General features: G+C 44.8%; 1 protein-coding gene across 5 annotated transcripts in view; it reads left to right on the forward strand.

Annotated features, from left to right (window-relative positions):
- Positions 1–20,168, forward strand: part of CACNA1H (calcium voltage-gated channel subunit alpha1 H) — a 440,720-nt gene that overhangs the window by 319,575 nt on the left and 100,977 nt on the right. For all 5 annotated transcript variants that reach the window (XM_043977864.1, XM_043977865.1, XM_043977861.1 and 2 more), the window contains exons 8-10: positions 3,440–3,532; positions 7,083–7,887; positions 11,647–12,092. In XM_043977864.1, coding sequence (XP_043833799.1) covers positions 3,440–3,532; positions 7,083–7,887; positions 11,647–12,092 — 1,344 coding nt within the window. The remainder of the gene's footprint in view (positions 1–3,439; positions 3,533–7,082; positions 7,888–11,646; positions 12,093–20,168) is intronic.

A 20,168-nucleotide genomic window follows, 5' to 3' on the forward strand; every position in this document is an offset into this window, starting at 1 on the left:
ATCACAATTCACATGGATGCCTGTGGATTTGTATTATTCCTAGAGATGCTCAGACCAAAGAGGCTTCACTTTCTTTTTTTTTTAATTTTACATATAAGGTATTTTATTTTTTCCGTTACATGTAAAGATAGTTCTCATCTTTTGTTTATACAAGCTTTACAATTTCAGATTTTTCTCCCTCCCTCCCCTCCCTCCCCCCTCCCCTAGACAGCAGGTAATCTGATATAGGTTATATCTATATATCTATATCTATATACATATACATATATATATACACCTATATATATACACATAATAACATTAATCCTATTTCTGCATTAGTCCTGTTATAAGAGAAAAAATCAGAGCAATGATGAAAAACCTCAAAATAGAAAAAAAAAAGCACCAAAAACAAAAGAAATAGTATGGTTCATTCAGCATCTATACTCCACAGTTCTTTTTTTTTTTCTTGTATTTGGAGATCCTCTTCTTTCATGAGTTCCCTGGAACTCTTCTGTACCATTGCATTGGTGAAAAGAATATAGTCCATCACAGTAGATCAACACTCAATGTTGATGATACTGTGTACAATGTTCTTCTGGTTCTGCTCCTCTCACTCATCATCAGCTCACATAAGACCCTCCAGGTTTCTCTGAACTCCTCCTGCTCATCATTTCTTACAGCACAATAGTATTCCATTGTATTCATATACCACAACTTGTCCAGCCATTCCCCAATTGATGGGCACCCCCTCAACTTCCAATTCCTTGCTACCACATAAAGAGCAGCTATAAATATTTTTGTACATGTGGGCCCCTTTCCCCTTTCCATGATTTCTTTGGGAAAAAGACCTAAAAGTGGTATTGCTGGGTCAAAGGGTATGCACAGCTTTATCACCCTTTGGGCATAATTCCAAATTGTTCTCCAGAATGGTTGGATCAGTTCACAGCTCCACCAACAATGAATTAGTGTTCCAATTTTCCCACAGCTTCTCCAACATTTATTATTTTCCTTTTTTGTCATTTTAGCCAATCTGATAGGTGTCAGGTGGTACCTCAGAGTTGTTTTAATTTGCATCTCTCTAATCATTAGAGATTTAGAGCATTTTTTCATATGGGAATAGATAGCTTTGGTTTCTTCATCAGAAAACTGCCTGTTAATATCCTTTGACCATTTCTCAATTGGGGAATGACTTGGATTCTTATAAATTTGATTTAGTTCCCTATATATTTTAGAGATGAGGCCTTTATCAGAAGTACTGACCTCAAAAATTGTTTCCCAGAGGCTTCACTTTCTTAGCCACTGCTCAGGGAGTCAAGGGAGAACTCACACATTGTAATTTTATGCACGGATTTGGAGTCAGGAAGACCTGAGTTCAAATCACACCTCAAACCTGTATTAGCATTTAATGACCTTTGTAAACTTAACCTCTCAGTTTCTTCATCGGTGAAATGAGGGAGGTTGAACTCAATGGTCTGCAAAGTCCCTTCCAGCTCTTCATCTCTAATCAACCTCGAAGTTTACAGAAATCTCAAGGCAGTGGGGAGAACACTGGGTTTAGAAACAGAAAATTTGAGCTACCTGCAAACTATGTAGCATAGTGCAAGGTTTTTTACCTCTCCAGACCCTAGGGTGCTCACCTACATAAGGAGGCCACTTCCGTCTCTAACGTTCTCTGTCTCTATTAAGAAATATCGGGGCAGCTAGGTGGCACAGTGGATAGAGTACCAGCCCTGGAGTCAGGAGGACCTGAGTTCAAATCCAGCCTCAGACACTTAACACTTACTTACTAGCACTTACTAGCTGTGTGACCCTGGGCAAGTCACTTAACCCCAATTCCCTCACTAAAAAAAAAAAAAAGAATAATAAAAAAAGAAATAAATATCACCTAGGCACCCACCCATGGGATTTCTAAAAAGCAGTAGCATCCCAAGATGCTGAAACAGAGAAGTGGGGGCATCCACTTTTATCAGGAACAATATTATCAATAATAATACTAACAATAATGCTATTAATAATAATCTCATCCTGAGCCAAAAAAAATTACCCCTTCTGCCTCAAATAACTTATCTGTGATAAGGAAAATTCAGATTCTCATGAGAATAATTTTTGAGAAAGGGTTTGCAAAAGAAGGCTGGGTGTGGGTGTGTTGGCTCACTTTCTCAAAACTCTGTCTTGTTTGGCCGTGAGCACTGGGCAGCAATATTGCCTCCAATTCTGGTAGCCCAGATGGGACCAGCGTAGAGGGAAATAGAATCTGACTCAAACTAAAAAAGGACTTCCTCAAAATCAGAGTGGTGGTTTAAAAAACAGATTCCATTTATGTTAGGTTTTACAAAAGTACATTCTTAATAGCTCTTTGGAGCAGATAGTACAAGGATGATTATTCCCACGGTACAATCAAGAAAACTGAGGTTCAAAAAGAAGTGACTTGCTTAAGCCACTTATGGTCAGGACTGAGATTTGAACTGAGGTTTTTAGAATCCAAAGGCATTGTTCTTTCAACTTCCCAGGCTGACTCTTTACAAATAGAAGAGGCTACCTTGAGGGGTCTAGCACTGGAGCAATTCAAACAGGAGCTAGATAACCAGTGGAGCTAGAGAGGGGTTTTCCTGTATAGGTAAAAGAAGTTGGATAATAGGGCCTCCAAGATCTCTTCCCACTCTGTGATTTTCCTGATCCCAAAAAAGTCTTTTGGCTAGAACAGCAGGATTGACTGAGGCTACATTTCCTACAGTGACTGTGTCCCCATATCCTGGGGTGCCTCAGATCAGTAACTCAGGTAATATCAAGTCAGGAGCCAGGATATCTTCTCCCTACTTCTCCTTCACCCAGGTTGCTCCCTACCCTTGGCTTATTAAGGGAATATGGCACTGATCAGAATCTAGAAAGATCTTTCCAGACTGCAAAGATGAACTAAAACAAAAGAGATGAATTTGAAGAGAATCAATGTGAATTTCTACCCTTGAGTCCAAAAAAATATCAGTTATAGAATTGGGAAGAGATGGCTTAACATTGGTTTGTGGGAGGAAAAAACCCTGAGCGTGGGGAGGTGGGGGGAAGCAGGTACTGGATGAAAAATTTAATATAAGTGTGATGTAGTATATAGTACAGTTCCCTAGGTCCCATGCCCACCTAGGAACCACCCCAGCTCCATAACCCCAGGAGCAGCCCAGGACCTCCTAGAGACCGTTGTAGTTGGCTGTGGTTGTAGTTGTTGTTGTAGTTGTAATTGGCCTGAAAGACCAGTGGTCTTTCAAGGCTGTATCAGACTATAATGTAGGACCAAACAAGGGAAAGAAAACCCCAAATTAGAGAAGTTATGGAAACATATGAGAGTTGTGGAGGGAGGGGAGAGGGCTGGCTGGGAGAAGGGGAGTTCAAGGGTCAAACAAGCTCTATTCTCTTGGTCAGATTTGCTCTCTGGGTAACTCTCACTTCTCTCCTCTCTCTTCCCTAGGTTATAACCCTGGAAGGCTGGGTTGACATCATGTATTATGTCATGGATGCACATTCTTTTTATAATTTTATATATTTTATATTACTAATAATCGTAAGTATGAGTTGTGGTCATGTGTCCCGATATCAAAAGTGCTATTCTAACTCATAAGCCCAGTGGCAAGTTCAGGGATTAAAACCATGAATCCCATTGGGCCAAGATTTAGACTTGTTCCAAGATCCCACTAGAGGCAATGGGGATCCTGGTTTCCCAAAGGGACCAAGGCATTACCTGGTAAGGTAAGGGTAGAAAACCTCTGTTCTATGTCAGCTAGATCCAACCCTCCCTTGTTTTTTATTTTATTTAACCTACAGTGATATTTCTGTGACCACTTCAGCCTGGAAAAAGACAGAACCACCCCCTTGTCTGTTCTCTTCAGGGTATGGTGACTTTCTCACACAAAAATAGAACCTCTAGTCCTAAGGATAAAGGGAAGTCGACGAGCTATAAGCAGCAGTTAGCATTTCAAATGGTGGCCATAGCAAATGGTAACACTGAAGTAAACAACAGGGTATTGACTAGAGTAGGTGGCTAGCATCTCAGAACATGCTGAGTATTCCTGTCTCTTTCTCTACTTAAGTTTATCTTTTGCCCTTTCTGTGGCTATTTGTTTATCCATCTTGTCTCTATCCTCTCCCCTGTCTCTGCTCCTCATTTACTTCCTTGATCCTCAGCATAGAGTGGAATTGGGAGCAGGGAGCAGAGTTATGATGTTAGTTTTACTTGAGGGGTAAACATTCATATTCTAGCTCTTAATTTAAAAATCAAATGAAATTTCGAATGTGTCTTTCCTCTTGAAAACAAATATAAATTTAGTAGCCATTTTTTTTAAACTTTCATTTGACTCCCAATTGATTTTCCCACAGTGGGTTAGTAATCCTCATTTTTCAAAAGGATTATTTGGCTAAGTTGCCAAAAGGCAGATTTGTGCTTGATGTGAAAACTTCTCACTAGCAATTAAAGTTATCTAAAAGTGAGTTGGGAGGGGCAGCTAGATGGCACAGTGGATAGAGCACCGGCCCTGGAGTCAGGAGTACCTGAGTTCAAATCCGGCCTCAGACACTTAACACTTACTAGCTGTGTGACCCTAGGCAAGTCACTTAACCCCAATTGCCTCACAAAAAAAAAAAAAGTGAGTTGGGGCTCATTGGAAGGTAATAGGTTCCCCTTCATTGATGTGCTCTTTGAAGACTAAACCAATCACTTGTCAATTATGCTTCAGAGTGGATTTTTGTCTAGGTATGGGTTGTACCCAATGGTGGCTAAGGTTCCTTTCCAACTCTGAGGTTCTGTGAATTTCAATTTAATTGAACAAGCATTTACTGAACTCTCTCCTCTCCTTGCCAAATCACCTCTACTCCTACATTTCCAGCCAGCCCCTACCCTGGGAATTTCATTGTCTAGGGGAAATAGATGAGGATGTAGATCAAGACCCTGACCCTAGGGAAGTTAAAGACTTGGGGTGGGGAGAAAGAGAAGGAACAGATCTGAGCCCTGTCCTGGATGGGAGCCAGCACTCACACACAATATGGTGAGCCAACAGTCAATAATTAAGTGCTGAATAGTATAATTCAGGAGCCCAGAGGAAGGAAAGGTTGTGAGGCATTGGGTAGTCAAGGAAGGCTTCTATAGGAGTTAGGTATTAAATGATATTAAGGATGTGGAGGAAAAGTGAAAAAGTCCAGGGGTGGCAAGTCCAAGAAAGCATAGAAATGCCTACCTGAATGACACATGGACTGGACGATGTAATAAATCACTAGCACCTGGATGGACAGAGTCTTTGGCCCTGGGGAGGAGTATGCCTCATGCCAGTGCTGTGCCTTGGGAAGCTACTAACCTTTTCTTCCAGGAAGCCTTCCCCAACTTTCCTAGCAAATTCTTGATCTTTTCCTCCTCTAAACTCCCGTAGTACTTGGTGTCCAGGCCAGAGTTATCAAATTTGTAGCCTGAACCAGATTAAAATATAATTGGAAAATGTCTAACAAAAATAAATTAAAATACAAGAAAATATAGATAATGTTAATTTGTAGTTTTCTAAGTCAACATGCTGCTTCAGAGATCTATTTCACTTGAGTTTGACATCACTGGTCCAGGCCATTTGCTTGGAACTTATAGTATCATAATATTAATAACTCCCATTGATTGGATGTAGAGCTTGAAGAGACCTTAGAACATAGAATGTTAAAGCTTTGGAAGTTACCTGGTCCAACCTCTCACTTTACAAATGGGGGCAGTGAGGCAAAGAAAGGGGAACTTACTTGCCCAGGATTACACAGGTAGTCATTTGAGCTGGGGTTCTGATTCCAAAGCCAGCACGCTTCCCACAATGCTTCCTATCATTTTTTCTACAGTACCTGTTTCTTAAATTAACAAAAGCTATTTTAAACAATACTATCATGCAAGACTCCAGTCTTCATAAGGGATCTTAGAGACTGAAACTGGATCACCTCCACCATCCCCTAAGGACACTTGCTCAGGGGGAGTCACTAGCCTCTTTCCTCTGCATACACTTAGTGGATAGAGTGCTAAATTTGGAGTCAGGAACACCTGGGTTCACAACCAGCCTCAGAAATTTACTTAAATTTCATGACAGGGCAACTCATTTAAACTCAGCCTCAGTTTCTTTATCTGTAAAATGGGGGTAGTAATAGCACCTACCTCATACTGGATTTGTGAGAATGAAGTCTTTTCTTCTTCTTGTGTCCCTACCAATGAAACTAAGCGAGAGCAATACAGGGTTTTCCATGTGGGAAAGATTTCAATTCAACAAATACTTATTAAGTATTCCTGCTCTATCAAGAACTGTACTCAATATGGAGAAACAGGACAGATAGAATGTATTCCTTGTCCTTAATGGATCTACAATGCAACAGGAAAGGGATTGGGGTGGAGGTGAAAGAAAAAACACCTTTAAACATCACTACAATATAAAAGAAGTACAAGCAGTGCTGTGGGAGATCCGAGAAAGGAGAGATCGTTTTTCCCGCAGGAAGAATTGGCTCAAGGGGCAGCTAGGTGGTGCAGTGGATAGAGCACCAGCCCTGGATTCAGGAGGACCTGAGTTCAAATCCGAATTCAGACACTTGACACTTACTAGCTGTGTGACCCGGGCAAGTCACTTAACCCCAATTGCCTCACCAAAAATAAATAGGTAGATAGGTAGATAGGTAGATAGGTAGATAGATAGATAGATAGATAGATAGATAGATAGATAGATAGATAGATAGATAGATAGATAGATAGATAGATAGATTTAAAAAAGAATTGGCCCAGGCTTCCTGAAAGAGAAGGCACTTAAATTGGACTCCGAAAGCTGGCCCAAATTCTATAAGACCATAGATTTAGTGTTAGAAAGGGCCTCAGAGGTCATATCCGTCCACTCCTTGATTTTACAACTGAGGAAACTACGGCCCAAAGAGTTAGTGTGGTGTAATAGAAAGAACGTTGTATTCGGAGTCAGAGGGTCTGAGTTTTCATTCCACGTCCCCCCCCCCTTTGCCTCTTGGGTCCCGTGAGGCGGTTGGGTTTGTCCCAGAGGCAGTCCTCAGTGGACCCACTTCTCTGTCGGACTGACCCCCTGTTTCTCTCCTCCTTTCGCGGGCAGGTGGGCTCTTTCTTCATGATAAACCTGTGCCTGGTGGTGATCGCCACGCAGTTCTCAGAGACCAAACAGCGGGAGAACCAGCTGATGCAGGAGCAGCGCGCCCGCTACCTCTCCAACGACAGCACCATCGCCAGCTTCTCGGAGCCCGGCAGCTGCTACGAGGAGCTCCTCAAATACATTGGCCACATCTTCCGGAAAGTGAAGCGGCGGACCCTGCGGCTGTACGCCGCCTGGCAGAAGAAGCGTCGGGAGAAGGTCAACCCCAACGACGCCCTCCACGGCCAGGGGGTCGGGCGCCGCGGCCGCAAACGGGTCCCCTCCATCCACCACCTGATTCACCACCATCACCACCACCACCATCATCACTACCACATCAGCAACGGGAGCCCCAGGGGCCCCTGCGGGAGCCCCGAGGTCCGCGGGGACGTGGAGCCCAGAGGGGGGAAGGCCGGCGCCCGGCTCATGCTGCCGCCTCCCCCGTCCCCTGGCCCCCAGGGACTCCCATCCCCACCTCACGATGCTGAGTCAGTTCACAGCATCTACCATGCTGATTGCCACGTGGAAGCCCCCCAAGATCAGGGCGGCCGAGCGTCCCGGGCCGCCGCAGGGCTCAAACTGGCCGCTGGACTTGGTGGCATGAACTACCCCACCATCCTGCCTTCGGCTTCAGGGGGCAAGGGTAGTTTGGCTCTGGGTCCTGTGGGGAAGAAGGGCAGTGGGCCGCCTGTGCCTGTAGTGAACAACAGCCCTGTGAGTTTGAGCGCTGACGCCTATGGGAAGCTGCAACACTTGGTTGGGGAACATGGTAAGGAAAGAGCGGGGGATGCCTTCGGCTCTGGGAATTCACGGCATATGGAAGAGAGCCCAGAGCTGGGAGACTGTAGGATCGTAGGCTCGAACATTTAGAGCTGGAAGGGACCTTGGGGGGGTCATCAAATCCAGCCCTCCCATTTTACAGATAAGGCTGTGTAGTGTCTTGCTCCAAAAAGACAGAGGTAGTAGGTGGCAGAGATCAGATTCAAACACAAATCCCCTTACTAACATTTCAACAGTCTTTTTAATGTGCTATCTTCCCAACCGGTTGAGGGAGCTGGGTCAGAGTCCCAGCTCTGATTCTCACTCACCATGTGCCCAAGTCGTTTCCCCCTCTCTGGGCCTCAGTTTTCTCACCTGTCAAATGGGATCATTCAGCGAATCAACAAACATTTATTGAGTGCTTACTGTATGCAAGGAGCCATGCGTGCTAGGTACTAGAGATACAAAGGAAAAAAATAAGTTCCGGTCCTCAAGGAGCTGACATTCTAAAGGGTAGGAAGGAGGCTCAGTGCAACGAGTACCCAAATTAGGGTGTTTGAATCTTGGCTCTGCCCTTTACTAGCTGCCAGATCTTGGTCCAAATCACTTTGCTTCTCTGGGTTTTGGTTTTTCCCATCCATCAAAAGAAGAGCTTGAATTGAAAGTCCCTGAAGGTCCCTTTCTAGCTCCAAAACTATGTAGGATCCAAAGAAAATTGGAGAGAGTAAGAACTAACAACTAGATGAGGGGGGTGAGGGTTAGGGAAATGGAAGAGAGGGAGGATCAGGATCCTCTTCCTATCTCAATGAGTTAATACAATGATAAGATGAGACAGACCAGTCATCTCAGTCATGTTCTAGTCTTCCTGATCCCATTTGGAGTTTTCTTGGCAAAGATATCAGAGTGGTTTGACCATTTCCTTGTCCTGCTCATTTTGCAGATGAGGAAACTGAAGCAAACAGGGTTAAGTGACTTGCCCAAGGTCACACAGCTAGTAAGTGTCTGAGGCTGAATGCTCTCTTTTTCTCCCCCTCTCCCTGAGAGGTGCTTCATAGAGTTACATGCAAGTATCTCTTTGATCTGTGCCCAGCCTCAACCTTTCAATGATGTGAGATCTGGCAGGTTTCATCTATACAATTAAGAGATTGGTCTAAATACCAGGCAGCAACAAGCATTTATTAAGTGCTTACTTTACTACATTCCAGGCAGACTCTCTAAGGTCCTTTCCAGCTGGTAAAGTACATGAACTTATGATCCTACAATCTATCGTCTCCCTAGAAGTAGAGTAAGAGTCCTTTATTAGGACAAAGGGGGAGTGGCCTTTCTGCAATGATAATGCTGTATTTGGGACAAATTCCTCTGAGGGAGGAGAAGTGTGCTATAAGGGAGACAATGTATATCAATTTTCTCCACACCTGACCCAGGGGGTTCTATAGAGCAGATGCTCAATAATGTATTTAAACTTAATCATTGAATAGAACACTGGGTAGGGAGGCAAGAAATCTGAATACAGCCCCAACTTTGCCACTGATTTTCCAGGTAACCTTGGACAAGTGACCATATTCTGTGCCTCAGTTTCCTTAACCATAAAATGATGTGATTAGATTTGATGGTCTCTAAGGGTTTCTTTAGCTGTGATTCTTCATGTTCTAACATCCTTAAGTAAATCTGGGGTTATTTTAATCCCATTCTGCTCAGAGGCAGGGGACTAGGTTTGATAACCTTTCAATTTCAAGGTCACTTCATGTGAGAAGATTTATGTAAACTAATTTTAACAACATTCCATGTATGGGAGTCAGGCTCTACCATTTATTTGCTATGAGACCTTGGCCAAGTCCCTTCCCCTTTCTGAGTCTTAATTTCTCCATCTATTGTGAATCAATAATGTCCAGTGTCCCATCCCTCTTTAAGAATAATACAGGATTTGCCTAAGAGTTAGGTCAATGACGATCATTTTCATAAATAGTGGATGTGTCCAACACTTTTTTCCAGGTTTACAGTGTGTAAGGTCAACCTCTCAGCAGGATAAGATCTGGCTCTTTATAAAGATTTTATAAAGTTTTAGAAAAACTTTGGAGATCACTGAGTTTAGCTGAGTTATTTCAGAGATAAGAAAATGGAGGACCTGGTGAATCACATCAGCCCAAATTCCTATAGCTAAAGAAGTAACAGGTTTGGGTTTTAAACACGAGTCCTCTGGTTTCTAATTCAGGGTTCTTTCCACTACACCCCAACTACCATTTAATGAGTATGTGGCCTATATTCACACTAGGGTGTAAATAACTGATAGAGGCTCCCTTTCCCAAGAGTAAAGTGAAGGACAGAGAGGCTTTGGGATCACCAGAGAGGAGCTGTGTACACATTTGGTTATCCCCAATCCCCCTATGAAACATGAAAACCTTGGGAGATGATGGGACTCCAGAACCCCCTAGTCAGGACTGGGAGTAAAGGGTGAGAAACCAATGAAAGCAAGAGGGACCCAGGGGAAGAGGAGGAGGAGGCAGCCAGGGCAGGAGAGGAGCCCTCCAGCCAGGAAATGGAACAGAAACAAACAAGAACATGATGTTCCCAAGGCCGGAGGGCTGGGCTCAGGGACAGCCAACCCAGGTGTTTATTTTCTGTTGAGCTGGTAGCAGATGGAGGGAAAGGAAGCAAGGTCAGAGTGGAGAGTGACTGAAGAACAGTGCCCAGCACGTATCCAGGCCTCCAGAGACTTTGGTTGAATTGAATCAGATTAGAATCTCTTAATCAAAAAATCCTCGAGTGAAAAACAAACCTCCAAGACCATCTGTTCTGGCTCCCCTGCCCCTCCATTTCACAGGGTAGGAAACTGAGGCTTGTAAAGAACTAAATTGTTCAAGGTCACACAGAAAGTCAGTGGCCAGGGCAGCACCAAAACACCCACCTTCTTGCTCCTTCTCACAAGACGTAGCATCCTTGAAACAGTCACATCTTCAACCAAATGGGCAAACCATTATCCAGACTCTCGGGCCCAGACAAAAGCCTTTTCAGAAATTGGTATCTGTCTTATTTTATGAGTCACCTGAGGCTTTGTCCCTGGTCTGGAACACAGCTTCTTCCTTTGTCCAGTGGGGCTAATTACTACTGCCCTATGTGTTCCTCAGAGCTGTTCCTATTCTAGGTTTGACATAATGATTGGGAGGGCACTTCACAGTGAACAGGAATTGTCCTCTCTGTCTGTTGCTGGGGCTTAAGGATGCCTCGGGTTTAGCCTCAATCATGTGGCCCAGTGGAAATGTCACACATTTGGGGATTTGATTACCTGGGTTTGAATCTACCTTTGTGCTTAGATAAATCATTTACCCCTACTGGGCCTCAGTTTCTTCATTGTTAAGAAGAGGAAGATGTCAGGCGGCCTCAGAGGTGTCAAACTCTCTGACTGCAGAGCTCCCAAGCACTGCCTAAACTAGATTAAAAGGTCATTGAGAAATGAGAAAAGACATAAAAATGTAGTACAACATAGATAATGTCAATTTGTGGTTTTCTAAGTCGACATGCAGAAGTTGAGTTTGATACCACTGGATTAGATGGTTTCCAAGACTCCTTCCAGCCCTAATATCCACTGCAGAATGGAACTTCCTAACCAGTCTACGAGCTGAGCCATAGGATGGGATGATGCTTCCTGAGTCAGGCCATAGACAAAGCCACCATAGTTACCAAGCCCACTTCCAGATGTATGAGGGCCTATGTATGTCTGTACGTGTGTTCTTACAAAGAGCTGACCCCACTTGTGCTTTTCTCTCCATAGGCCTCTGCAGGGCTCCCAGCCGGCTGTCAGGCCTGAATGTTCCCTGTTCCCTGCCCAGCCCCCAAGCAGCCATGTTGACGTGTGAACTGCAAAACTGTCCATACTGTGCCAACATCTTGGAGGACCCCGAGTTTGAGCTGAGTGAGTTGGAGAGCTACGACTCAGACACCAATGGCGTGTATGAGTTCACCCAAGACCTGCGGCACGGCGATCATCGAGACCCCATCCAGCAGCCACAGCAGCCCCAGGGGCCCCAGAGTGGGTCAAGGCGGCGGGGAGGGTCCCACAGGAAGAAGGCGTCAGGAGATCACAGTGGGGTAGCCTGTCTCTGGGCCGCCTTTGGGAACAAACTCAAGCGAATCGTGGAGAGCAAGTACTTCAACCGAGGAATCATGATCGCCATCTTGATAAACACCCTCAGCATGGGCATAGAGCACCATGAGCAGGTATGGCCAGCACTGGCACTGTGAGCAAGGGCTGGGCGGGCGGTGCCTAGGGATCCCAGTCTGGGAACCGGGGATCCATCCAGCAGCTCCTCCAGGGTCCCATGTCTTTCCCTCACTCCATCTCCTGTATATAGCTGAACAACAGTAAGTCTTCAACTTGAGGTCCTTTCAATTTACAAAGCATTTTCCCCTAATGCCCTTGTGAGATAAACAAGACAAATATTAGTAGTCCCCATCCCACAGATGAGGAAACTGAGGCTCAGAGAGAAAAAAGGGACTTGCCCTTAATCACATAGCTATTTCAACCTGGTCACTCTGACTCTCAAATATCTTTGGGCTTCCCTGACTGTTTGAGCCTAGTGGTTGGGGATGGGATGAGGCTGAAGCCTTTGGACCAGAAGCATCTTTGGCTCTGGGGGCCAAAGGGCCAGAGATAATCCCACACACAGAGGAAGTAAAGAGCTGGGAACCGAGCCTGCCTGTGGACTCTGTATGCCAAGGACCTCCACGTTCCCATCTTCAGCTGTCTTGTCCCTTTTCCCATCCCAGGAAAAATTCAGGGGCTCAAGACAAACACTGTACTCAGGAAAAAATTGCTGGAGTGTCCCTCGGGCTTTGTCTTTCAGGAAGTTGAGCTTGGGGATGTGGGACAAGACAGGGAGGAACCCCAGGTCCCTTGATTGCATCATGCACTTAGGACGGCTACTTGTCTGGGTTGTGGTCCCCCGTTATCTACTGACTCCACCTTGGATGTCTCTAGGGATAAAATACAACAGTTCCTGGCAGTAGAGACAGCTCCTCTTAGAGCCCAGACTGAGATAAAAAGTGAGAAGGCCTCTGGAAATGTCAGAATTGAAAAATGGATGCATTGGGAGCAGCTAGGTGGTACAGTAGATAAAGTACCAGCCCTAGATTCAGGGGGGACCTGAGTTCAAATCTGGCCTCAGACATGACTTACTAGCTGTGTGACCCTGGGCATGTCACCTAACCCTCATTGCCCCACCAAAAAAAAGAAAAGGAAAAAAGAAAGAAAAACTGATGTATCCATGAGGAATTTAATCCTACTATACCCATATTGGTTGAGGGAATTAGTGATATGGAGCCTGGGAAAGACAAGAGATGGAGGAAAGGAATTCACCCTGTTTTCAGATCTCTGAAAGGTGGTCACACGGAAAGGCATTCACTTTATTTTGGGTCGCCCCAGAGGACAAAGCTGGGACCAGAGTATATAAATATAGGAAAGCAGATTTCAGCTCAGTGTAAAGAAGAACTTCTTAACCCATCAGAACAGTCCAGGAGAGGGACAGGTTCATTCAGGATGTAGTGAATTTCCCATTGCTGGAGACTTTTGAGGGAAGGTCTGATGACCATTTGTCATGAATGGTGTGGAGAGGATTCCATGGCCCTTTCCAGTTCAGAGAATCTGTGATTCTTGGGCCCCTTCTCCTGAATATCTGCATGCTCTGCCTCTGACTAGGAAAGTTTTCTTAGTCTAGACTTCCAGTCCTGGGAGGGTTGGATTATAACTAAGAAGAGGGGACTTGGGTCTAGAGAACCAGCCTGTCATAGGAACAGAGCTCTGGCCTTGCATCAGGATTCCCGAGTTCTAGCCCTTATCTGCCCCCGATTCACTGTGTATGACTTTGGTAAGTCCTCTCCCTGTTTCTGGGCCTCCATTTCCTCCCCTGTACAATGAAAGGGTTGGACCAGATAATCTCTAAGGTCCCAGCTCTAAATCTATGATTCTTTGAGGGGATCTTATATCCGGAGTAAAAAAAAAAATCAATTTCACAAGTATAAGATTGGGAGGTAGGGAGGAGACATGATTAGAAAAAGATCTAGGGATTTTAGTGGACTGCAAGCCCCATATGAGTCAGCAGCAACTAGGCAACTAAGTGGAGCAGTGGATAGAGCACTAGGACCTGGAATCAGGAAGACTGGAGTTCATATCCTACCTCAGACACATACTAGTGGTTGTGACCCTAGGCAAGTCACTTCACCTCTGTCTGCCTCAGTCGTCTCATCTGTAAAATGGAAATAATGACAGTACCTACCTCACAGGGTTGTTGTGAGGATCAAATGAGATAATATCTATAAAGCACACATAGTAGATGCTATATAAAGTGTATTCCCCTTCCCTCAGTGTGATGTAGCAATCTACAAGGCTACTGAGATCTTTGGTGTTGCTTCAAGGAATCAGGAGGCAATGACTCCTCTGTACTCTGCATGGGTCAGACCATAGCTAAGCTATTCTTTTCAGTTCTAGGTGTCACATTTATAATCTAGAGAATGTCCAGAAGGAGGCCAATCAAGAATGTGAACAGCCTTGAATCCATATTATTCAAGGATGGGTTGAAGAAAATGGCAATGTTTTTAGACAGGAAAAGAGAGGAATCAGGGGGACATGATAACTACATTCGAATATTTGAAAGACTGTCATGTGGAAGAAGGAATAGACTCTTTGGATTTGTCCCCATTTAGTGTTTTCTTAGCAAAACATTTTCCATTTCCTTCTCCAGCTCATTTGACAGATGAAGAAACTGAGGCAAACAGGGTTAAGTGACCTGTCCAGGGTCACACAGCTAGTAAGTGTCCAAGGCCAAATTTAAACTCAGGAAAAGGAGTCTTTCTGACTTTAGGCCCAGCACTTTATCCACTGCAGCGCCACGTAGCTGATGCATGGATTACCATGGCTTGTTTTGATTATTGCCATATGGATTAGAGCTGACCAAAAATTGGGTAGATTGCCTGGTCAGGTAGCAGTTTCTCTTCCACTGGAGTTCTTGAGTCAGCAGCTGAATAGCCACTTATTAGGTGGGTTGTTGTGGGGCTTCCTTTGGGATCTGGGTTGCTTTACATGGTCATTGAGGTCCCTGCCAACCCTAAAATTCTGTGGGGTTGATTCTTCCCCAGTGGGGCCTTTAAGTCCACTCCCACATCAGATGCAGGAGGCCTACCTGAAAGCCTTCAGTAGTACACATAGGAAAGGTTGTGGGGGGGGACCCGTGGGAGGGAGGAGGACTGGAGAGCAAGGCCTACTGTTCAGATCAATCCTGGGAAACAATGAGACGAGAGTCCTCAAGACCAGAACAGAACGTTCTCCGAATTGGCTGATTGGCTCTCAGAGGACGGTGGGCTGAGTAGAGGAAGAATGGGAGTGATGAGTCACCCCAGAACCTCTCAGCTGGCCATTGTACTGAGAGCTCCTTACTTAAAAAAATAAAATCTGGGGGGGATGAGGGGAAGGAAGATATTCACTCATTCATTCGTTTCCCCTCAAAATCCCTGCTTTGCTCCAGCTGCAAATTATGGCCTCCCCTTCAAAGAAGCTGTCTTCCCAGACAAATTGAGTAATGGTTACTTTAAATTTGTGTATGTCGAGGTGGGGGAGGGGAACACAACTGAAGGCTGAACCAGAGGAGTGAACATTCCACCCCAAACAGCTCAGTTTTAAGCAACATGACCCAGAAAGTAGGGATCATGTTCCAAAGAAGAGATCTCAGGTCTAGGAGTCAAGACACCTGGGTTCTAACCCTAGCACTGGCACTAACTTGATGTGTGATCTTGGATAAGTCATTTCATTTCTTCTCCTCAGTTTTCCCCCTCTGTAAAATGGGATTAACAGTTATCTCATGGGTTATTTAGGTTAATAAATATGCTTTATTTTTCATTAGGATTTTTAAATGGGATTTATTATTATTTATTTAGGATTCACAAAGAATAAAATTCAGTCAACCAGTCTTCATGGAGGTGACCCCCATGCACCATGCCCCATCTTCTTGTACAAGGTCTGCAGGCCTGTACAAGGCTATACCGAAAAGCAAACAAGAGGAGGAGCAGACCCAAGCAGTGACCTTGAGGAATAAATGATCTAAAAAGAGGAGATATAAATCCTGAATTTGGGAAGCTCACAGTTTGACTTCATAGTCTATCCAGTGATTCTCTGGTGTTGAGGATAAATGATGAAAGAGTTAGAAAAAGAACAGGATGGCATGAGATGGGAAGGTACTCTGAGAAGAAAGAAAGAGAAAGAGAGAGGGAGAGAGAAAGAGAGAAAGGAAGGAAGGAAGGAAGGAAGGAAGGAAGGAAGGAAGGAAGGAAGGAAGGAAGGAAGGAAGGAAGGAAGGAAGGAAGGAAGGAAGGAAGGAAGAAGGGGAGAAAGAAAGAAAGAAGGGGAGAAAGAAAGAAAGAAAGAAAGAAAGAAAGAAAGAAAGAAAGAAAGAAAGAAAGAAAGAAAGACAGACAGACAGACAGACAGACTCTAGGGATGACTGGAGTTGGGTTTGATTGGGGTCCTTGCTATCTCTGCAGCCCCACCCACTCACTGTGCAGAATCCTGGACCTGAGTGGCAAATATCCCAGATGTCCATCACACTCTCTAAATACATCCTGGGCAAATGTTTTACAAGAGAATGGTTATAAAATTATAAACGCACAATAGAGTTAAAACAGACTTGTAAAGATCACTTAATCTAATCCCTCCCTTATTTTAGAGATGAGTAAAGGAGGTTCAGAGAAGGGACATGAGGAGTCAGTGGCAAGGCCCTTTGTAGAACCCAAGCTTGTTCTAGGACCTCTTGTGTTGCATTATTACACAAAGGCCAGGTCCAAACAGGCTCGTGACATGAGATGTCTATAAGACATGCACAGTCCTAGAACAAGGAGGGGGTTCTGGGAAGGTCAGCTAGATCATCCCCTAAGCCATGCCAAATAAGGGAGGTTTGGAGTGGGGAAACAATGAAAATATCGAAGCTCACCCTGTGGTGTTTTGTATAGGAAGGAAGGAATTCAGTCCCCTTTTCTAGCAGCACCACAGGCTAACAGCCCTCAATCTTGCAGGGAACCTGCCTAGAGGCAGCCCAGTCTAAAAGTCTTGTTCTTACACAGCTAGGAATTGACTAATTTCACTGTACCAATGTGCCCCCTTGTGGTCAAATGTAATTACTGCAGCTTCCCAAAGTAGCCTGGCTTCTATCTCCAGACCACCAGACACCTTAGAAAATTTACATTCGTTCGTCAGAGCCTTGTAAAGGAAATATGGCAGAGACCGTCATCCCCATTCCAGAGAGAAGCAAAATGAGGCCAAGCTCAAAATTCAAGTTCATATTCTAGTCGTAACTAGAACCCAAGCCCCCATTGGTCTTAGCATATCTCTCCCCCCACCCTACCTCTTGAATTTGAGACCCCGGTAGAATCTGATTCATCATACATACCCTCATACCCACTCTCAGCCTTTCCCCGAACCATCAACTTATTAGAGTAGGGAATTAGTGTGATGCCATGGGGAGGGAAAGGCTCTGGGTTCAAATCCCAGATCTGTAACTTACTACCTGTGTATCATCAATCAGATGATTAATGTTCCTTCTACCAGTAAATCTATTTTTGTAAGGTTTAATACTATTTGTGACCTTAGGCAGGTTACTTAGCCAAATGGAGGCTTCAATTTCCTCATCTGTAAAGTAATTAGCTAGATGACCTCTAAGGTTCTCTTCAGTTCTAAATCTGTGACACCATGAACCCTGGATTATGTAGCTCTTGTGTACAGGTGAACTCTAAGAATAACTAGCAGCTAACATTTATATAGAGCTTGCTACGTGTCAGGCACATAGAGATGCCTGGCACCACCAAGAGGTTAAGGTCTGTTAAATGTCAAGCAATAGGGGCAGCTAGGTGGTGCAGTGGATAAAGCACTGGCCCTGGATTCAGGAGGACCTGAGTTCAAATCCGACCTCAGACACTTGACACTTACTAGCTGTGTAACCCTGGGCAAAGTCACTTAACCCTCATTGCCCCACACACAAAAAAAAAATGTCAAGTGAATAAGTACCTGTGGTCACACAGCCACTAAGTATTAGAGAGACCAGACTGACACTCAGTTCTTCATTGGCTCCAAGGCCAGTCTTCTATCTATCATACCACCATCTATTACATTCTCTGCCTGAGCTTCAATTCCACTCTTCCCATGAAGCCTCCCCATTGAGAGCTGGAAAGGGCACCCAATCCAACTCACTCATTTTACAAACAAGGGCACTGAGGCCCAGAAAGGTTGGTGATTTGCTCAAGGTCACATATCTAGTAAGTGTCTGAGGCAGGATTTGAACTCAGATCTTCCCAACCCCAAGTCCAACACTTTATCATCCTTCCACTCACAAATCTCTCTCCCTGACTCCTTCCTTCTTGGAATTCATCGAATGAATCCATATTGCCCATTTTTAAATTGTTGATTGTGCTGCCCTGTGACAACTCTTGCTTTTATTCTTGGGTTGTTCAGTTTCTGTTCACTTATATCTCCATTCCCTGTGGTCAAGAATAATGTTTTCTTCTGTGCCCCCAGACCACCCATGTATAATCCTGGGGGGGGGAAGGAAGGAAGGAAGGAAGGAAGGAAGGAAGGAAGGAAGGAAGGAAGGAAGGAAGGAAGGAAGGAAGGAAGGAAGGAAGGAAGGGAGGGAGGGAAGGAAGGAAGAAAGCAAGGAAGGAAGGAAGGGAGGGAAGGAGAAAAGGATGAAAGAAGGAAAGAAAGAAGGAAGGGAGGGAAGGAGGGGAAGGAAGGGAGACTTATATAACCCACAGAGTTGTAAAAGAAAGTGAATTCAAGAAATTCTCTTAATTATAAATTGAATGAAATTATAACAAATATAAAATCAAAATGTATGACCTTGGGCCAGTCTCTTCCCTTCTGTGGGCCTTAGTTTCTTTCTCTGTAGACTTAGGAGATTGGACTGTGTGATCCTCAAGCTCTTTCAGCTAAAAATCTATGAAACTATGAAAATGAATTTGAGAAAAACCAAGAGTTATTAAAGAAACACTTACAACCCCGATAAAATTAGGCATTCCAGCCCCCAAGTATATGAGAATAATAATCTCTTGTATTCCCACCTGAGACCCCAGCTTACAGAGGTGGAGAAGACATCCTAGGGTGCCCTGGGGCCTGTCAAGTTCAAGCTTGAGAAGACCTTAGAGACTGTGGCTATGAAGAGAACTCACCAGCACATTACTCCATGTAACACTAGGTCGGAACATTAAGGCCACGACCTCAAAAGAGTGATGGGTAGAGAGGCCAAGGTACATCTGCCATGGTGTGACATGTGTTCCATGAAACAGGCTCCAGTGAATGGAAGCCAGTTTGGTTGAAACTCTTGGGGGCTCCTAGGCATGTGCCACCTGGTCATCTGGCTGCCACTGGACCTGAGAGGTCAGTACCCCCGAGGGGTAGTCTTGCTCACTCAGGATGGCCTAGTGGGCCAGCATCTGCTCTTTGTTTCAGGTCACAGCTGTTAGCCACATGGTGGGCAACACCAGCCCCAAACCCTTTGGGATGGAGCCCAATCTGAGTCAGATTCCAGACTAGAGAAGAGCCTTCCGCTTGCTAATAAAGGGAATGGAGCCTCTGTAGAATCTGAGGCCATCTTCTGAGTCAAGTGTACTCCCAGGGCAGACGAATGGACTTGGGTGACCTAGTTCTGTCCTCCCACCATATTGGGAAAGAATGCTAATTAGGAGGTTGTGGGCCATTGTTCGTTCAAGGAGCCCAGCGTTCATTTCAAAGGTAAATTGGCTACATCGGATCCGACTCTGATTTCTGTTCTCTGCTTGACTCTGACCTGATGGGGAAGGCAAAGGAAACACACAGGCAATGGTGATCCTGAAATGTATTATTCCTAGCAAACAGCCCTAAATTGGAGGCTCTCGCTTGGACATTTTTCACAGCTGACAACTGTTCTGTGTGTCCGGCCCCAGGCGGGAGGCCTGTGAATGGTTCTTTTGTGTAGCCAACAGGCCTCTATGGTGATTGTTTCCAGAGCAACTGAGTCACAGCGGGTCTGCGGGACAGAGGGCACGGCCCATTCCCAGGCCTTGTTCCCCAGGAAGCCTGGGAGAAGGAAGATGAGAAAAAGAACAGGGGTACGGACTTAAGCAACCAGGATAATCAACTGTATCCCTCATGCCTGGATTCAATACAAAATCAGGCAGCAAGCCATGCTTTTGAGGGGGTGGGGGCGTGGGGGAAGCCAGACAGAGGAGGAGATGAAAACAAAAATCTGTGCCAGGATCTGGAGACTTGTGACTTTGTCC

This window comes from Dromiciops gliroides, chromosome 1, assembly GCF_019393635.1.
Source record: "Dromiciops gliroides isolate mDroGli1 chromosome 1, mDroGli1.pri, whole genome shotgun sequence".
NCBI lineage: Eukaryota > Metazoa > Chordata > Mammalia > Microbiotheria > Microbiotheriidae > Dromiciops > Dromiciops gliroides.